This window comes from Salarias fasciatus, chromosome 17, assembly GCF_902148845.1.
Source record: "Salarias fasciatus chromosome 17, fSalaFa1.1, whole genome shotgun sequence".
Taxonomy (NCBI): domain Eukaryota; kingdom Metazoa; phylum Chordata; class Actinopteri; order Blenniiformes; family Blenniidae; genus Salarias; species Salarias fasciatus.
This window is the reverse complement of record NC_043761.1, coordinates 8,794,813-8,814,476: the sequence shown is the minus strand read 5'-3', so window position 1 is coordinate 8,814,476 and position 19,664 is coordinate 8,794,813. Positions and strand designations below refer to the sequence as shown.

Here is a 19,664-nt window from a genome sequence, read left to right as displayed (position 1 = left end):
GTGTATCAGATGGTAATAGGATATTTTGAAAAACAAAATGTTATTTACGACCTCTGAAAACCTTTGGTTTGTTTATGGCTGTATCTGTTCTTACCGTCTTTGAAGAGAATCGGCTCAGCTGCAGCAGATGCATCGCCTCAGCTGGCTCGCCGTGGCTTTTGTTTGCAGGCCTTGACTTTCCAAGTAAATTTTTTTTTTTTTTTTTTTCCTTGTCTTTATACACCAACACTTTCAACTCAACATTTTTGTGTGGTGAGCGCTCCACCCAGGCGCTCCACGGTGGATGGAAGCAGCGGCGAACAAGGAAGCGATACCATTTCCAGCCGATCGCTCTCATGTAAACAAACGGGGCCTGAAGCACACGAAACTCCTGCTTGCGCCTAATGTCGCTCGTGTTGTTCTCCGTGGATCGGGTGAAACCTCAATTTGGCACGTGGCTCTGTCGTTTTGCCTTTCAGGTTGGCGAGGAACGACGACGACGAAGAGGAGGCGGCCCGCGAGAGGAGGCGCAGGGCGCGCCAGGAGAGAATGAGGAGCCGGGAGAGCGAGGAGCCCAGCAGCCAGCCCGACAGTCTGCTGCTGACCAACAGTCACAGGTGATCCTGTCGTGAACAGTCCCGGTTTGAGCACGGCCCACGAGACAACGAGTGTCATTGTAACGCCGTCCTGCCAGTTCGAGGCTAACCCTCATCAATACGTAACCAGCAAGTCTTTTTTCACCACTCCCATATTCCTTCGTATCCTCTTCTGCAAAGAGAATATCCTAAAAAAAATCCTGCAGATGATTTGAAGACTTCTGACAGACACCTTTTTTTTTCCTGTTATGAAATAATTGAAGACTCTTCTGCTTTAGCTACCTTTGCAAAGCATGTCAAGCTCTCCGGGGCTAAACTGGAGCAGATTCATGACTTGAAACACTTTTTTTTCTTCCAGACAATAGGTCCTTGATCTCAGACATTTCTACCCAGTGGCAGATAATTTTTGCCGACTTTAGTAACAGCCGCGGCTGGCAGATTTTGTCATCCGTTATTAGCTCCGTGAGGCGCTTGAATAGGCTGTCTGACTTTTTAATGATCCAGCGGAGTTGCTTTAAAGTGAGAGGAGCCCTGCGAAAAGGCAGGTTAAATCTGCACTTGATGGCTGCATTACTGGTCACTTTGCAACAGTTAGGTAGGGTAGGTTCCACAGTCCAGACATGGGTATAACCGCCATGGCACTGTGCTGAACGACCGGCGATCATTTGCAGTTCAAGATTAATGTCAAAGAGTCTGTTGTCGAACTAGCGCTGAGGTGCTTTCTTCAGTCAGACATGTTGCCTGCAGGTCAAAGCTGGTGTGTTTCAGGGTCTGACAAGGTTCAAACAGACCTGAATTTAATCGTATGCCTTTGCACTAAAGCAAAGAGAACATCTTAAAGTTATTTTACAGGTTTTTGCAGTCTGGCCCAGTTGAGATCAGACAGGATTCTGGGAAGCCCCTGAGCAGGAATGAGTTTGACACCGACTCTTTACACAGAACCAGCAACAACTTTAAGATCAGCAGATGTGTTTAATGTTAGCTGAAATTGCCAGTGCGGAGCAAGATCATTCTCTCCAACTATTTTTTTAGTAGGAAGTTGCTCAATTTAACGTGAAAAGGTTCAGTGAACTATAATGTGGCGTTTAAATCTGGTTTCCACAATGTTTGCTTGTGAACTGATTGATCAAAGTAAAAGTCGGATCATTTTGTCTTTCCTTCTGCCAAAATAACTTAAATTGTTGGGAACTGCTAAAAGGGAAAATAGCCTATCACAGCTTAAACCTTTAGAAATGAAAAGGGGGGAAAAAACTGTCAGATCAGCAGAAAATCATCACGACTCATCACCTTGGATTTACCTCACGTTAAAACGTGAATATTATTTTATTCTCGCAAAAAACTAATCATCGCATAATAGTGTTTAGATTGTTTTTTGTTTTTGTTTTTTTGGGGGGGGTTCTTATTTATATTTTAATTTTAAAATTATAAAGCTAGGCCATTTTTTATTCATTGTAATTTCTTTGTTGTTGTCTTATATTCGAGTTTTCAAATAAACGAAACAGACTCAACTGCACTGCCCCTCTTATATCAATAAGATAATGATTCATAACTGAGGAAAACTTTGAGGTTCTGCTTCTTTTAATCCTAATTGTATTGATGATGTTTTCTAGTGGAGTGTGAGTCCCTCCATCCCTGCATGTGCACGCTGCTGCAGCGCTGCATGATCTCACTCAGAAAAGCTGTCATGCGAACAAAGAGGCCAGCCATCACTCTCTGTGCAGCGTAATGAATCGCGTTGGTTACAGTGGAAGTGGTGGGCCGCTCGGTCGTCCGGCGGCACAGACGCCGCTTTGTGGCGGTGGGTGTTTCTCTCCGTGAGCTCAGGCATCCTGGGTCGCGCTCACAACAGGAGGATTGTGCACAGGAGGATGCTGAGGCAGGAGCGAGCGCTCGCCGGCCTGTCGATTGTGTTGACGCTAGCATAATGTTTGCCAGACTTTTAGGTCAGAGGAGTTTGAGTCATGGTGTGTGGAGTGAAGTGGAAATCTATTTGTCTGTTAAGATACATATTGTGAAGCATTGTGTTTTGGATGAATAGCCCATTAGACACTGAGTTGATGGATTCCTGTGAATATTTTTGAATATATTCCTGATCTGGCTGAGTACTCTGACTCTGTGGAAAGGATCTTAAGTCTGCATGCCACACTCATGCAAATAGATTACACTTTCACTCTGTGTGTGTTATGTAAATTATTGGCTTATAATAATACGAGAGAAGACTTGACATGCAAAGATAAGTTTTCAAATGAGGGTTTTGCATGGATTATCGCCTGGCTTCACCATGAAGTGAATGGATGAAGTTCTGAGCCTCCAAAAGCTTAAAATGAAATATGATGCCATGAGTTGGACAAGTTGGTGAAGGGAGTTATATTTTGTAAAAATGAAATAAAATGAAATATCTGTCATTATTGTCCACATTCTAATAAAAACATGGCTACAGAAGTGTCTGTTTGGTAACAGAGATAATATTATACGTTGACTTGCTCGCTTGCATTTTCTGACCGGCTGACGTCTGCTCTGACCTCAGCTCTTCCTCCACGTTCACAAAAAAAAAAAACCCACAACGTGACGTGTGTGTGTGTCTCCTCTCTCCCTCCTCCCAGTGTGACGGAGACGGTGTCTGTGAGCAGCTCGTACGGAGGCGGCGGCGGAGACGACGACGAGCAGGCCCTGCTGGACCGCATGGCCAAACGCGAGGAGAGGCGGCAGAGGCGCATGAAGGAGGCGCTGGAGAGGCAGAAGCTGGACGCCGCCGCCACGGAGGGCGGCGACGGCGGCGCCGTGGAGAAGAACAGCGCCGAGGAGGAGAGGCCCTCCTGGCGCAGGGGCCGCTACCGCGACTACGAGGCGGAGGAGGAGAAGACGACCAGCTACAGCTCCAGGAGGGAGGAAAAAGTGAGAGACGAGCCCAGAGAGGAGGAGGAGGAGGCTGCTCCCGAGGCCCCGGAGGAGGAAGATGTGGGCCCGGATGATGCACAGGAGGAGAAAGTTGAAGTGGTGGAAGACAAACCGAGGAGCTCTTACTTCAGAGAACAGGTCAGTTTGCCCGTTTGGTTCGTCTACTTCCTCCATTCAGCTCGAATTTTGCGACTGACGGCACCTGCAAATGTGACGCCTGTTTCTGTAGGCGTCAACCGAAGAGCCTGCAATGCACAACAAGGTACGCCTGTTTTGTCTATAGAAATTCTCGAGCCGTTCACGGATCTTTCTTTCAAAGAACTGCTGTAATCCTTTTCCGTAGGACCTCGCTGGAGAGGAAGCAGTAGTCAGTGAGGGTTCGGTTCAGGCCAAGTCAGCGAATTCTGAGGCTGAGGAGGCTGCAGTAGCATCAGGGGAGGCTGAAGAGGTACCAGAGGATGATAATGTAGATAATTCATCAGACAACAAGCCTATGTTACTAGGAAATGAGACAGAAGAGGACTTTGAGGTATCAGAGATACTGCACTCAGAGGATAATGAGGTATCATACATGCGGTAAGAGTTTGAGTAGAGGTGTGATGCACGGCACAGAATCTCTCCCCGGGTAACTTCAGCGCCTTTGAGAACACACAAGCGCAAATATTTCGAGACAAAACCACAAATATAAAGAAAAGAAGAAACTAAAATCTCTTTTCTTGAAGCCGCTCCTGTTGACTTGTTGTGATTTATGCCAGAGCCGGGCGCTGAAATTACCCGGACACCTCATGTCGTCTGGTGCGGTTTGCTGCACCGGCAAACCGGCGATAACCGAGCCGACGTTTCATACGAGGTGCGGTTGCAGTCGTGCGGTGGGAGTTTTGATAAGGTCAATGCGATGCTGCACAGAGTGATCACACTGTTTGTCGTTGCTGCATGTCGTCCACCTCGGCCGTGAGAGCCGCGACGCATCACGTTAAACTGACTCCACTCCAGCAACGCACTGCAGCAGAGCAGCAGCAGGTCCTGAATATAACCTCCATACTCAAATATATTTCCCCATCTGACATGCAGTGTCTTTGGCTTATGTGCAAAAAACATGGTGGAAAGTAATGCACTAAAGGTGTTTTAGGTATCTGCACTTTACTTGGGTATTTATTATTCATGTAAGTTTAATTTTTGCTCAATTTGAAGACAGATATAAATCCTTTTTTTCTAATATTCTTCATCTGGATCAGTAGAGTTAGTTAGAATTTATTTAGAATTTACACTGGATGGATGAAATGTTCTCAGCTTGGATTTATTAGCCCACTTGTTGCTTTCAGTCCACAGTTCTTTGTTTTTTTAATTAAAAAAAACAAGCATCCAAGTCAACATTTAACACACTGATTTCGCATCTCTCCTCCAACTACAAACCGATGAGCTGTTCGCTTAATTAAACCAGCGTAGTTAAACAGAAGGAACAAAGAGATTTCTTATGGAAAACTGTGCCAGAGCTGTACTAATCTAGCTATATTGGACCTGTACATACGAAACAGTGTGTGAGTGTGTGTGTGTGCAGGCAGCAGTGAGAGGGAGAACAGATCCATCTGGAGACACTCCCAGTGTGATCACATGTTAGCTAATCCTCTGTCAGCTGTAATTCTGGAGTGGATGCAGCGAGATGTGATGTTCTGTTATTTTATTTGGGGTGTGCTCTCCTTCTCTTTCTCTCATGCGACATCATGTGATGCCACATGATCCCACTCCACTCCCCCCCGATATACACACACACACACACACCCTCACACTCCCCTCTTCTCCGCCAGCACCCCCACCCGTCCCACACGATTCTGTCCTCACACACTTTGTTTTTGCGTGTGTGTGGCTGCAGGTGAATGAGAGGGGCGGGGCCAGAGAGGAGAGGGAGGATCAGAGGAAACACAACGGAGGGCTGCACGAGGAGGCTGCGCCCAAACAGCACAGGAAACCCGAGAGGACCGTCAGGTACGCAGGAGGGCACCCCGCCGCCGTTTAGCCTAGCTTATTCAGCAGAATTCTTCCCCTTCGGACGCTTTTCCCATTTTCAAGCGCAGCAGCGTCCGCATCGATATTCCCCTCGGTGGAGGAAGCTGAAGTGTTACAGCTGACAAATAGCCGCCCCGCTTCACGCAGCCTCTCTGCTCTTGACCGCTGGTGGAAAAGCACCGCAGTAACTTAATATTCCCGACTCAAAGGTCGTCTGAAAAGACACCGAACAGCCCAATGATCTCGTTTACCAAGCGGGAGGAGAAGACACACATTGCTATGGTGAAAAATGATGCAAAGCATAAGATTCACACCACATTTACTGCCTAATTAAAGGCAAAATACTGAAATAACAAATATATGTTAAAAAAAATCTTTAACTGACCACACTTGCATATATTTCCCCATTTATTTTGTGCACATGCAGAACCCACCTTTCTGCTTTGTGGCCTTCAATAAATTCTCCGAGAATGGTCCTGCAAGGAAAAAATGCAATTTCCCACATTTAAACTCAAAATCAATTACAAGTATTCCTTCAATATTGTGAAACAGACTGAGATAATCACATACATGCAACATATTGATTGAATAAGCTCGTCACACACACATCCGGTTTGCTTTTGACATTAAACTACCAGCCCCACTTGTCATCTTTCATTCACTGTGACCAAAGCTGCTCGTCTCCGGACTACATGAAGTGGACATAAGAATGAAAGCTGTTGTTTTGTCACATGCTATACATTCATGTCTATAGATTATATCATCAGGCATGGAGGAATAGTTTATGTAGTAAGTATGTTGAGGGTCTAAACAGCCTCATTGGCATGTGTGGTTTGTTTAATCCTGAAGCTGGTGGATTCTGCAGATTATTAATGAGCATGAGAAAATATGAGAAAAGACTTGATATGCAAAGATATGTTTTCAAAAGAGGGTTTTGCATGGATTGTCGCCTGCCGTCACCATGAACTGACTGGATAAACTTCAGAGCATCCAAAAGCTTAAAATGAAATATGATACCATGAGTTGGACAAGTTGGTGAAGTAAGATTATATTTTGCAAAAAATAAAATAAAAACCAGATTCAGAACAAAGCCCTGAGACGTGGTACAACACAGAAAATATCTTATGGTGAAGTCTGAAAATTAAAGTCGTGGAGGGCCAGCTGAGGAAATGTCTTTCATCACAACAACAGCAGCAGCAGCATCTCCACTAAAGTCTACGCAGATTTACACCAAGTTTTCAACACATTAAAAACAGACACAGTCACAAACATGTCAGAACTGCTAATGTTTTTATGTCCACAAACCGATGTAGATGAGGCGCAGAGTTTTTGTACAATGCAGTGAGGACTGGATGAAAGTTCACGAAGTTCCAAATCACAACTCTCCGAAAGAAGTCTTTTTTTGGATATTGAAGCCTGACATGAGTGCTTTCGATAGATCAACTGTGGTCAAGATAGATATCCGTCATTATTTTCCACTGAGCAGTTGTGAGATTTTTTTGTCGTGCCTCACCGAGCGTGAGCCTGTCGACTGAAACACTGGCGTGAAACTTGAGGCGAGCTGTAATGTTACCCACACCAAGGTTTGCAGGAGGTGTCCAGGACAGATTGAAATTGTTGAAATATTCAGCCGGGATCAGGTGTCGAGCTTTGCATCCTGACCCTTTCGCGTGCGTCCGCCACAGCCGCGGCAGCCTGCGCTCGCCCGACGCGTCCGCCGCCGCCGACGACGACCAGGACGAGGCCGCCCGGCTGGAGGCGGAGCGCAAGCTGGAGGAGCTGAAGCGCCGCCGCGACGATGCGGAGAGCGAGGAGTTCGAGAGGATGAGGCAGAAGCAGCAGGAGGCCGAGGCGGAGCTGGAGGAGCTGAAGAGGAAGCGGGAGGAGAGGAGGAAGGTGCTGGAGGAGGAGGAGCGGCAGAAGAAGCAGGAGGAGGCGGAGCGGAAAGCTAGAGAGGAGGTAACAGGACCGAGAGAGGCTGAACTCTCAAACATGGCGCTTCTGTGAGCTGCTGAGTCCTTATTTTTGTTGTCGATACACACAGCTGTGAAGCAGCTGTCGTTCTCCACTTCCTAAATCTCAGATACTGTATTTGTTTTTTTTTTCAAACCTCTTGTTCTCTGGAGGAGGGAGGCCTCCTTACTTCTCAGCTCAAGCCGCCTCACAGCGTCGAGAAAGATCTCCAACTGTTTGGAGACACAAGCTGCGTTCATGGACTTGTGGCCCTAAATGAACGTTGGCTTATCTTTTTAAAAGAGCCGCCGCTCGGTTGTCTGGGCGGTTTTGTCGTCTTTCCTCTTCTGTTCAGCTCTTTTGCAGTGAAGTGTTATGATCAGTTGCGCATGACTGCTGAAAACTGTCCTCGTTTCACTTTATTAACGACTGATTAACTCAAACAAGCCACATGTGTCACCACTGCTTGACTCCCAATGAATGGATGTAAGTCATCAGGCCAGTGGTTTTCAATGTGTGGGGCGGGGCCCCCTGGGGGGCCAGAGAGACGCTTTTTGTTTCCCTTTAATTTCCTAATTCAATTTTAAAACTATGAATAATTTTATATAAACTTGTAATGGAGATTGATATAAATCAGGAGCAAACTGCATAAAAACTTAACAGATATTTCAAATCATTTTGAATTTTACTGAAATATCTGATATGACAGTCTGTATTTTAACAATCAAAGAAATGCAGAATGACCAGCAGACCTGAATGTGAGCTTAAAATTGAAAATCGTTTAAAATCCATTCATGTCCACACGTCATAAAATGATTTATTGCAAAAATGACTTCCAGGCTCATTTGTTTCTCTCAGCTAACTCTTTAAGACCGATTCCTCATATTTTCGCACCATTTTCATGTTGACTTAGCCTTTACACCTGCATGAGTTCAAACCAATGCATCACCCGAACGCCAGCGCCGCCGTGACGTTATCTCTCCGCGCGTCGCCGTTATCGCCGCTCAGCCTGTCCGGGTCCTCACTTGTAACTCACATATGTCATTCCTTTTTTTTTTTTTTTCTTTTCCCTCCCCTCCTCATCCTTATGTATCTCAGACGCGATAACCTCCTCCTCTCCTCGTGTTCCCGAAAGCACGGCTGTCATTTGTTTTTTGTTTTTTTTTTTTCTCACCGAGACCCCCGCATTCCCGCTTTTACCCCGACCGCCCGTCTTCGTTGATCTTGGCTGCGAACGGAGCGGCCCGTCTCTCGCTGTCTGCCCCTGCACTTCTTCTCCTGTGTGATGTTAATGAGGCCTTTTGGTTTGTAATTAAAAGATGGCCCAGAGATACAAAGAGACTAATTAAGCAAGACAAGGCTGCTGGAGAGGGCTGACATACTGCCAAGCACCAGTCCTCGTCTGAATACACTACAAATGATTCATACGTTAATTGTTTTGTTTTCTTTCTTTCTTTTTTTTTTTTCTCCTAACTGCCTCGAGGTTTCCAAAGTGGCGTTTTCTTTTCTTTCCTTTCCTGAGGCGATCACTGTAAATAGGAATTTGCCCTGTGTAATTAAATTTGTTCCTGACCTGCTTCATTGGTTAAAGTAAGTAAATCAATTAGAAAGTGGCATGGATCTGTTGTTTCGGGTTCCCGGTTGTTGACTGCCCGCGACGTTATATTGTAATTGATGGCGATATTAGCGCCGCTTCATCTTCAGTTTGTTTCCATTTTTTGGAAGAAACGCCCGTCTTCTAGTTTAAAAAGAAAAAAAAAAAATGGAAAAGGTTCATCAAACGCGTTCTAAAAATAGAAAACATCTCTTCCTCAGGAGGAGAAGAGGAAGATGAAGGAAGAGATCGAGAGGAGGAGAGCCGAGGCGGCCGAGAAGAGGCAGAAGGTGGAGGACACTCTGGACGGAGAGGGCAAACCTTTCAAGTGCGTCAGCCCTCGAGGATCCTCCCTGAAGGTCAGTCCGCCGCTGCCGCCGCCGCCCTCCCGCCCGCCACGGCCTCCGCTCCTTCCCGGCACTTGGCGCCAAATGACCATAATCGCTGCACGTTCGCGCGCCGGTATTTTGTGATTCCAGCTGAATGCGAATCTGCTCTGCAGCTTCTTTTTTTTTTTTTTTTTTTTTTTTTTCAGCTGGGGCTAACTAGCTAATTAGTCCGACATTAGCTCAGCGTGCCGTTTACAAAAAAAACGCCGTCCCCGTCTGACATTTAAGTGCTTCCAGCTGGCTTGTTCTAAAAGAGGAAACTTCAAAAGAGGGTCTCCGATATGAGCTTGATGGCTGCATAGATGATATAATGTTCAACCATCTGCTGATATATGTAAAGACATATAAAAAAAAACCTAAGAAGCAGCTGTCTTCGCTCGTATTACAAAGTAGAGCTTGTTGGGACAAGTATTTGAAGTGTGATGTGAAATCAAGCTTTATATTTTTCGTTTGGCTCCCTCCCTTTAGGGATTTTTTTTTTTTAAGACTTCATAGTTTTACTTTCAACTTTAGGGAAGAGAAGGCAGGTGAAGGTGAACGTTTTTGTGTATTTTTTGGAGCGTGACTCCCCCAGATTGCAAAGCCGGGCTCCGATCGCTAAAGCTGTGTGACCGTGGCTGCTGTACTGAGACACAAGTTCATCAGCCCTCCACCCGTCCATCCAGCGTCCTAACTCTTTTCAAATCAGCGGGGGCAGAGAGGGTGGAGGAACACAGACATCTCTGCTTCCGGCAGCGTCCTCCAGCTCGGTCTCATTTCTCCAGAAGGTCCTCACATGACCCGTTCGGCTCACGGCAGAAGGCACCGAGGGTTCACCCCGATCGGGAGGCAGAGCCGTTTCAAGCAGAAAACGTACAGTTCTTCTGCACATGTGCAGATAGATGGACAGTAAATGCAGTGGCTGTCTCCTGAGTGTCGTGAAACCTCCACAACTAGTGGCTGACTGCTGGAATCTACTCGACTCTGCATCTGCTCCAGATGAAACATTGCAGGAATTCTTCAACAAACACAAACAGTTTGGTCTTTGAAAAGGAAAGACGTCACGGTGCCTGAGATACAAAGACATGCTCTTTGGTTAATTCATTATCTGGCAGCCTAAGATGGAGAAAGCAGGTATAAAAGATTGATGAATGGATCAGCATTCTGTGATTTTTAAGTAGACTCAGGATTGAAATTGCAGTGCTTGTGAACGCAACAGGAGCATTTCAGCAACATGGGAGTCATCATTTTGAAAACCTTTCATTTACAGCGCCCCCGGTTTAGAAACACTCTCCGCGCTCAGCTGCACTTTCCCTTTTGTATGTTTTTTGGCTTTGCACGCGCAGTTGTCAGCAGGATGAACTGATATTTTAGTTCCCCAAAAAACCAGCAAATCCCACTCATCCAGCGGTGCAGCAAAGCTTAAAGTAAACATTCAAAATATTTGCACAGATTAAGCCCCAGATGACCCGCATCTGCACCTCTCACCTATTTTAGCTCTCTGCATGGAGCGTTATCTGACTGGCATGGAGCAGAAATAGAAAGCCCGCCATGTGAATGAAGTAATCTGTAACTTATTTGGCCTCTTTTGGATATTCTGCTGATATGTTTGTCTCAGGAAAAAAATGCACAGAAAGCTCGGCCCGGGTTGCGCACGGCCTTCTTCTTCCCCTCATCCAGTGATAAATGTTTTGCCACGGCAAAAGAACGTTTAATCAACTCAAATGTGAATAAATGTTCCCAGTGTTGCCAAAAGCCAACTCCCACACACTGAAAGTCGTGGGGGATTTTCAGCCAGTGGAGAAAATCTAATTAGTGACAGTTAGCTGTAATATCCATCTGGCCCGTCCCAGAGAGACCGTAGATTTGAGGTTTGGCTCTAATAGTGTGTGAGCTCCGATCGGCCCAGGATCCAGCTCTGTGTTTGTTTGCGGTCACTTTTTGTAAATAATGTTGCTTCACTGTGATTCTTCACTCCGCCGCGCCGGCTTGGCCTCAAAAGACGCAGCTTTACTTTGTCGTCATGTTCACTGTAGGTACTGCCGTGTGTGTGTGTGTTGTGTGTGATGTGTTTCTGTGGAGTGCACTTTCTTTTTCTTTTTTTTTTTGCATTTTTTTGTAGCAACATGCCTGCTATATTATTCAGAGAAGAATTAGCAGTGTGTGTATGAAAGGTTGTGTTGTCTTGTGTGCGTCGTCACAGCTGAGTGTGATGGTTCCTATAACGGACGTGAAATACATGAAGCAAGCACACAAATCAATTTCATGTCGCTGCATAAAAACTAAGCAATGACAGGCCCGCTTTTCTACATTGCACATAAATTCAGCAGTTTCCTGCTCCGCTGATGTGCTCAGTGAATTTCATGATCCTTCAGTTCTGTGAAATCTGTCAAAAGGTCTATTTCAGATTTCTAAATTACATGCATGCATGCATTTTTTTTTTTCTCTCATTTCTTTGCTTGACAACTGCCATATTGTGGCTCCTTTCACACTAAGACAGAAAAAATACGCCTCGCTATCAGGAGTCGGCTCTCGGCGGAGCGCGCAGTCCCCGGGCGCTCGCCGTCACGTTATCAGCTTCACGCCAGCGCGACCCCGGCTCCGGCCCGCAGATAAGCGCCGCGCTCTGCGGTGCAGGAGGACAGAGGGACCCGACCAAGGACGGGCTGCGGGGATATGCAGGAAGGCGATTAGGGTTAACAGGATTACTGTAACGGCGTTGGGGTGGCTACGGCTCTTTAAAACGCGTCTGAGAATGGGGAATTTCCTGTCCGAGAGTATTTTGGGAACTCCCACATTCGGTAGCGGCAGAGCACAAGGTTCTTTTTCACAGAGAAGAGAGAGAGAGAGAGAGCGAGAGAGGGGTTGCTCTCTCTCTCTGCTGTTTCGTCTTCTGTCCATTTTAAGCTATTTTCTGTAGCGTGTGCGTCTAATGAGCACGTGCTGCCCTCTCTTGTAGCCTTTTCGTCGTATATTATAAACAGTCCTCGGAGATTCCCACAGTCTAAAGACGGGCAGGAAAAGATCGGTGGGCTTATTTTGAGTTTGTGCGTGTGTGTGTGTGTGTGTGTGTGTGTGTGTGTGTGTGTGTGTGTGTGTGTGTGTGGTGTGTGTGTGTGTGTGTGTGTGTGTGTGTGTGTGTGTGTGTGTGTGTGTGTGTGTGGTGTGTGTGTGTGTGTGTGTGTGTGTGTGTGTGTGTGTGTGTGTGTGTGTGTGTGGTGTGTGTGTGTGCGTGCACGTGTGTGGAAAACCCAACTATTTGACCTGAGGCCATTAAGGTTGAAATCAAAATACACGGAATCACATTCGTGTCTATATGTTGACCAATGAGTGCAAACCACAAATTGTGACAAAAAAATACATTAATAATAATAATAAATATGCGGAGGAAATCCTGCTGTGATGTTTGCATCTCACAGCTTTCTCATCTCGTTCCACAGATCGGAGAGCGAGCGGAGTTCCTGAACAAGTCGGCACAAAAAAGGTAAAAACTCTTACTTAAACACCGTCGTTTGAATCGTTTTTGCTGAAGCTTCTTCAGCAGGCCTGTTTTGCTGAATCGGAAGAATATAATCCTGGGCCGAAGATTTAATTCCCACTTGAGGGTCCTCGAGGCCGGATCGCATTGTATATAATGTATATGTATATAATGTTTAAAGTGTTTCCATATTTCACGCGGTGTGTGATAACAGCTTTCTTCTGCCTTGCAGCGCAGTGAAGACGTCTCACTCCCCTGTGGTGTCCAAGATCGACAACAGGCTGGAGCAGTACACCTCAGCCGCTCAGGTTGGCTTTGCATCTGCTGGAAAAACACACAGTAGCGTCAATATTTTTAATGCTGTGATTACTGAATCATCGTTTGTTCTTATTTCCTGCTTAAAAGATTTAATTGACTTAATCTGATACACACTTCTTAACACACTCGTTCTTCTCATCTTCCTGCTGTTAAAATTTTGACCACAGTGTCTTGGCCTAGAAACAGATGAGCGCCGCTCCTTCATGCTAATTCATTTTCATGTGAAACAAAACCTTTTTCTCTGTCGATTTGAATACCCAAATCTCCCAGGCTCCGTTTCTGAGCGCACTTTGAAGACAAATCAAAGATCCCGCAGAAATTTGCGGGCCGGTATTTTTCGAGACGTTTTCAAACGCGGACAGGTGTCGGAGCTCTGATCAGAGCGCCCCCCCCCCCCCCCCCCCCCCCCCCCGCTACTCACCTGGTTCTGTCTCTGCAGAGGGAGAACAAGGACTCGCGATCCCCGCGCTCCGGGGCGGTGGACCTGCCCGTGGTCACCGACAGCATACGGAACATCAAGAGCATGTGGGAGAAGGGCAACGTGTTCGGCTCGCCCGGCGGCGGCGGCAGCACGTTCAAGGTAAAAGCGAGTGGATAAATGCCGCACGTGACTGAGAGAAGAGGAAAAGAGCCTAATTCGCCGTCACTTCCTGCTTGTGTTGTTACCGATGACGACAAAGCGCGCCTCTGACCTTTGACCCCGCCCCCGAACAGGAAGCAGCTGTGATGAAGACGGGCGTGGCGGGCCGCATCAACGACTGGCTGAATAAAACCCCCGAGAGCGGCAAGATGCCCGGGGGACGGCCGACGGTAAGGTGGTCGCCGTAGCAACCGCCCCGGTGAAGTTTGAAAACCAGAGCTAATGCAGCGCTGTAGCCGCTAGCGCGACGGTCCTCCGGACACATTTTCTCCATTAGCCCCCAGCTGCGAGTGACGGGGACACACATGAACTCTCATTCTTCCACCAGAGTTTGGTTTTAGAGGGCCGCAAGTATTTATGAAGGCCAACAAAGAAGTGAGCACATTCCTGATTCCATTTCCAAGGAGCCTGGGGGAATTCTCAGACTGGTATAAAAAAAAAATGGAAAAAAAAAAAAAACTAGGCTGAACTCTGTGATGCCTTAAAAGATGAGAGTTTTGGAAAAGTAAGGAGCAGAAAGTAAATATGATTTTAATAACGTTGTATAGATGCGTGGAAATATCTAAGCCGCCTTCACTCTGCGCTGTGAAGAGAAGTGTGGTTCTCGATCTGCCCTGCATGACGGCGTCCGGATTCGTTTGTTCTCATGTTTCCTGATGGTTTTGAAGTGATGCAGTGAAGCAGGCCAGGCTGACCCATCGTCCATCTGCCACCACCTAGTGGACGCAGCTATAAGTGAGCTGTGACGGCTCTGGGCCCGATCCAGATCCAGATCCAGATCCAGTGCATGTGGATGTTTTGGATTTGTCACTCATTTTATCTCCAGCTGAGTGTAATCTCTGACTGAGCGCAAGCTTCTTTTTGAACCCCTGTTTGACAACATATCGGTGCATAAAGAACAGCCGAGCAGGAGGATGTTGGAGGGAGACGTTAAGTGCAGGAGATTCCAGCTGAGAGCATGAATGGCGAATAAATCGGGAACTGATTGCAGTAAAATACTGATGTCCAGCGCTGGAATATTCAAAGCGCCTGCCTGACTTTGCAGAGTGCCTCAGAAGTGGATTGCCTCATCCTCTTGCTCACAGCGAGAGTGCTATTTTCGTTTTTTTTTTCCTCCAGACAAACAGCCTCTCTCGCCGCGAGAGTCTGTCAGTCTCCGCTCTTGTTCCCACAGCTCCCTCCCTGCATCTCAGGTGCTCTGTCATTCCCGCGATATGATGACTGTTTTCAGAGCGCTGAGGACTCCCCGTGTCTGTCTTTGTGTCTGTCTGTCCCCGACAGGACCTGAAGCCGGTGGACGTCACCAACAAGAGGAGTCTATGGGAAAACAAAGGCGCCTCCCCGACCAAGGTAGCTCACCTCGGCCTGCTCGTTCTCCAGTAACGCGAAGAAACGCTTCATCAAAGCTTTTCGCCCATCGGTGGGGGGGGGGTTGGGGGCAGCATTAAACATCCTGGAGTCTGTCCAGCTCGAATTTTAACTATGCCAGATTTGGTTTGTGGTCTTGGAAGGATTTCTGTGCTTTCCCTCGGTTTCCAGTCGCCGTCAGTCAGGAGAAAGTTTTGCTAAAGAGATCACTGCAGAGAGTCAAACTCTTACCAAGTATGTTTGGCTCATTTCGACTTAAAAGCGCTCGTCACACCTAATTTAAGCAGCTATTATCTAACTGTTGTTTTGTTTTGTTTTTTGTTTTTTTCATTATAAAGACTTGAGAATCTAAATTTCCAAATCAGTAAAAAAGAAAACCTATCCACTGACACCTACAAGAAAGTGTATGTCATAATATTTTGACCCTGGTGGGATTAACCGTCACTTGTGTTTGCTTTGTTTTTGAAGAACTCTCATAGCTAGTTGATCTCGCCGTTAAATCTGGAATAAGCCTGGAGAGGTAACGCAGCGCTGATCACCGGACGACGTCCCGCTCTGCTGTCTCACTCTTCACTTTATTTGTTGTGCCTTGGCTGGGCTCTCCTCGCTCCTCTGCTGTGGTTGGACACTGCTGCTTATTTTAGTTTGAATCCCAACTTGAATATTTAGGATTTGACCAGTGTGCCACAAACTGACATGTTCTCTCTTAACGATTTATCAATTTTTTTCGGGGGGGAAAACATGGCAAACTTTCAACGTGTTGTTAAAAAAAGAGGCACAAAATGAACATATCAGCAACGACACTTGAAAGCGGGGTTATACTGCCGACTCCATTAACACCCGGTGCTTGTTAAAGCCGACTCGCAGAGATCGAGACTCCAGTTCTGTGTCGTAAAAAGAAAAGCGACTTTTAACAGCGCGCCCGCCTGTTGTCCAACTTGCAAGGCTGAACGCTTCCCGCTAAATGGCTGCATCACCTCACCGCTCCTTCTGACAACCACAAATCACCGCTCCCGGCCCGACTTCACTTAACTTTTTACTGCCCTAATGGAGGAAACTGTTTACAGGAGTCTTTTACAAGGAAGACATCTCGGCTGGGCGGCGCGGTGGCAGCTTGACGGGGCTGAAATCACTGTTATCACCTCACGTTTGCAGAGCGGCGCGACTGAGCGCACAGCCTCGTTCGATTCCCTTTGTGCCGTCAGTGAAGCTTTAGTGTTGCTAAAAAAAAATTTTTTTTTAGCAGAAATAGTACAATTATACCACTTTTCATCCTCAAAATCAGCATAACTTCTGCTTCATGGCTTTAAATGTCCAACTGTCACAGGTTGAAGGTGTAGTTTTCTAACTTCTCTGCATCCTTGCTCTCTTCTCACCCCCCCTGTTCTGCCTCTCTTCCAGGTGGCAGGCAGAGGAGAGACCAAATCAGTCGCCAATGGTGAGTTTTCACGAGGCGCCGCACGAGTGTTGGCGTTCCACTGCAGGACTTGTGAAATTGTGCATGAGAAAAACACACATACGCTTGGCCAGTCATGTGGGCATCGTCCACGCTGCAGCTGCTGAGCGAACCCACGGCTTTGAAAAGCTTTCTTTTTTTTTTTTTTACAGCCTCTTAAATCGCTGCCTTGTTCATAGCTTGGCAGAGTAATTTTGTCATTTTTGTAATTGGGTTCAGAAACCAAAGGATCGGGGATTTTTTTGGAAGCGAAAAAAAGAAGAAATGAGTCGAAGTGACGGCGTTACACAAGCTGAAAAGTTTCACGCCGGAGATGTCAGAAGTTCAAAATCTGAGAGTTTCGTCTCAGCAGAAGGAACCGGCGCTCGTGATCCCTCGCCGCCGAACCTTCCCGGCTTTGTTCCTGTCGACAAATGTCCTGGCACCTTGGCAGGACGGTAATCTTTTCAGAGATTGGAGGCGCGACCTTCTCGTTAAGTGTGTCGCCCTGTCAGCGGCGCCGCGATTTACGCCGCAGCATGCGGCCCCCGGAGCCAATAACCGGCGCCGTCTTTTCCGGGCTGGCCTTTTTGCTCGCCTCCGCTCCCGTTCGGGATGCCGCCGAAACATTGTGTGCTATTTTGAAAACGGCGCGCGGCCTTCACCTCCTCCGAGGCTTTTCGGCCTTGACGGAGGGATCCCGGTCGGCGTGACGCGTCGCGCCGTTCGATTCTCACACACTGGAGCCTCCGTGACAGTGGATTTGTACAGATTCTGGATTTCTCGCTGCGGGACCTGATAGATATCTGACCCTGCCGTGAATCACACACACGTTAGCAGCCTCACACCCTTCGCGTGTTTGACTCGAATAAAGCGCGTCCAAAATAACCAACACCGCTTTGGAATGACTGGTCTCCATCTGGAATAAACGTCGCGTTACATTTTGTTTCAAGTCTTTCGGGAATGAAAATACAGTATTGTCCTTGTTTTCTGGGACAATATTGAATAGCCTAGACGGGTCTAATATAAACCAATATATATATTTTATTGTTTGATTTCTTTTGGAAGTAATATAGAGAACTCTAATATAGACAGTTTCTGGTTCAATGTAGAATAACAGAATTGTCTCATATTGTTTTGGACACAAAGGTATAAGGTTATACACCAAAGTATTTTTTAATCCAGAGTTGCCTTCTATAGAATAGTTTCCAAAGGAACACAGTTTATTCAGTTTTCCTTGATTCATTTCTTAAAGAAGAGTGCTCATACACGTCTGTAATCTGTAATCCACTTACTTGTCTAAGGCTCACACAGAGTGTGTTAACTAGTTTATTTAGTTTAGAGTAATATAGTAACTTTACTCTCCATTGTGAGACGCAATATTCATGATTTTCAGGACCCAGAGTTGCTTTTGTAACCAAACCGGCAGTGTTTGGACTCATTGTGAAATCCTCCTCTTTGTTATTGCGAGCGGTTGTTGAACTCCCCCTGAGGTCTGTGTGGAGCCAGCATCAAGTAGCCTCTAAACCGCGCGTTAACGGCGGGACTCGGACTCTCGGCGTCGACCTTCCGCGTCACGGGATCGCCCTCATTAACCCACACCTGTCTGCAGACCCTGCACTGATGGACTTCCTGTCTTCCTCCAGGTATGGGACACTAATGTCCTTGAAGGAGCCACTAAAGCTGAGCTGGGGACCCCGACAATCCAAGACTCTTCCTTTTGACTTCTTGTTTTTTGTTTTTGTTTTTTTTTTTCTTCGTCATAACCAAATAATGACCCCAAGAAGAACCCGGTGGGAGGACAGGAGAGACGCCGTCCGAGCACCGCAGCAGGTTTTTAGGGTTGCCACCTACAGTGCCTTTGCACAATATTTGCTTTCTTTAAAAAAAAAAAAAAAAAAAGTATACAATGCTGTGAAATTTGGATACATGAAATTTACTATGATAAATCCTACCAGGAGACGGAAACAATTAAAACTCAGATTTATCTTTTTATACATGGTGCCTGTAACTGAGTAACTTTCCACATTCCAAAGAGAAGGATGTAAAAAATCCCTTTCTCTCCCTCATGCAGATCATTCTTCATCTCTCTCTCTCTCTCTCTCTCTCTCTTTTTTTTTTAATTTATATTTAAAGCAAAAGCTTCACACGTTGCTATTTTATTCAATGTTCACCTGTTCAGGATAGAAATATAAGCACTTCTAGAATTTAGCTGATTTCACTTTTATTATGTTTTTACCAATAGTGCAGCGATGGTCTGAGTAATATATGTTAGCACATGTGATGTTTCGATTATGACCTTATCATACTGTATCATATATACCATCTGTATACTCATCCTCTTTTTTTTTTTTTTGTATTCAAGAACTATTCACCAACAGGCAGTTTGTTTTGTTTCGGTTCAGGAGTTTAGAATATTCACAAGGCCGTTGCCACTTTTATTAGCTCTTATTGTCATTTTAATTTATGTCTTAATGTGTTGTGTTTTCCTTTCCTCAGCCGACCTCCCGAGCTTTTTGTACCTGTTCGATCACTTTAAAATCTTCAGACATTCCTCTAAGAAGCAGGCGCACGTGGTGCCTTCGCTGCTTAAAAGCCGCAGGAATTATAATGTAGGATTTGGGCCAAACTGCTATCTCTCTTTTTTAAATCTTTTTTTTTTTTTTTTTTGCCTCTATGCACACTCTTATGCTCAGCAATACTTAAATCAGGGTGCCTACGCATATAGCAAGATAGTAGTAGAAGGATATTTACCACTATGTAAAACCTCTGGCCTTATGATTGCAACGACGACATTTACGACAGCTGAGGCGCAGTCCACGAACGCCTCACGACGACTCAGTGTGATTTTTTTTTTTTTGAGACTTGTGATTTCCAGTGTTTATTTCTCCTTCCCTTCTTTTGCAGCTCTTGGCTGCGCAGGTTGTGAAGCCGATCGGTTTGTCAGGGCATTAAATTGATCGACGTTACTGCTCACGAGTCTGACAATCACATTCCACGGCTCCTGAAAAGAGCAGGGGAGCGGGACCAAAA

The 19,664-nt window shown here is 46.1% G+C and overlaps 1 protein-coding gene across 6 annotated transcripts in view; it reads left to right on the top strand.

Annotated features, from left to right (window-relative positions):
- Positions 1–18,969, top strand: part of LOC115404433 (non-muscle caldesmon-like) — a 51,068-nt gene extending 32,099 nt beyond the window's left edge. For 2 of the 6 annotated variants that reach the window (XM_030113760.1, XM_030113761.1), the window contains exons 3-16: positions 459–596; positions 3,179–3,611; positions 3,703–3,735; positions 3,817–3,921; positions 5,344–5,456; positions 7,163–7,436; positions 9,246–9,383; positions 12,833–12,876; positions 13,103–13,178; positions 13,628–13,768; positions 13,903–13,998; positions 15,110–15,178; positions 16,598–16,634; positions 18,278–18,969. In XM_030113760.1, coding sequence (XP_029969620.1) covers positions 459–596; positions 3,179–3,611; positions 3,703–3,735; positions 3,817–3,921; positions 5,344–5,456; positions 7,163–7,436; positions 9,246–9,383; positions 12,833–12,876; positions 13,103–13,178; positions 13,628–13,768; positions 13,903–13,998; positions 15,110–15,178; positions 16,598–16,634; positions 18,278–18,291 — 1,711 coding nt within the window. In that variant the 3' untranslated portion in view covers positions 18,292–18,969. Of the gene's footprint in view, positions 1–458; positions 597–3,178; positions 3,612–3,702; positions 3,736–3,816; positions 3,922–5,343; positions 5,457–7,162; positions 7,437–9,245; positions 9,384–12,832; positions 12,877–13,100; positions 13,179–13,627; positions 13,769–13,902; positions 13,999–15,109; positions 15,179–15,664; positions 15,717–16,597; positions 16,635–18,277 lie in introns of those variants that run through there. The other 4 variants (XR_003933351.1, XR_003933352.1, XM_030113762.1 and 1 more) reach the window with 4 other exon arrangements.
- The last annotated feature ends 695 nt before the right edge of the window (positions 18,970–19,664 follow it).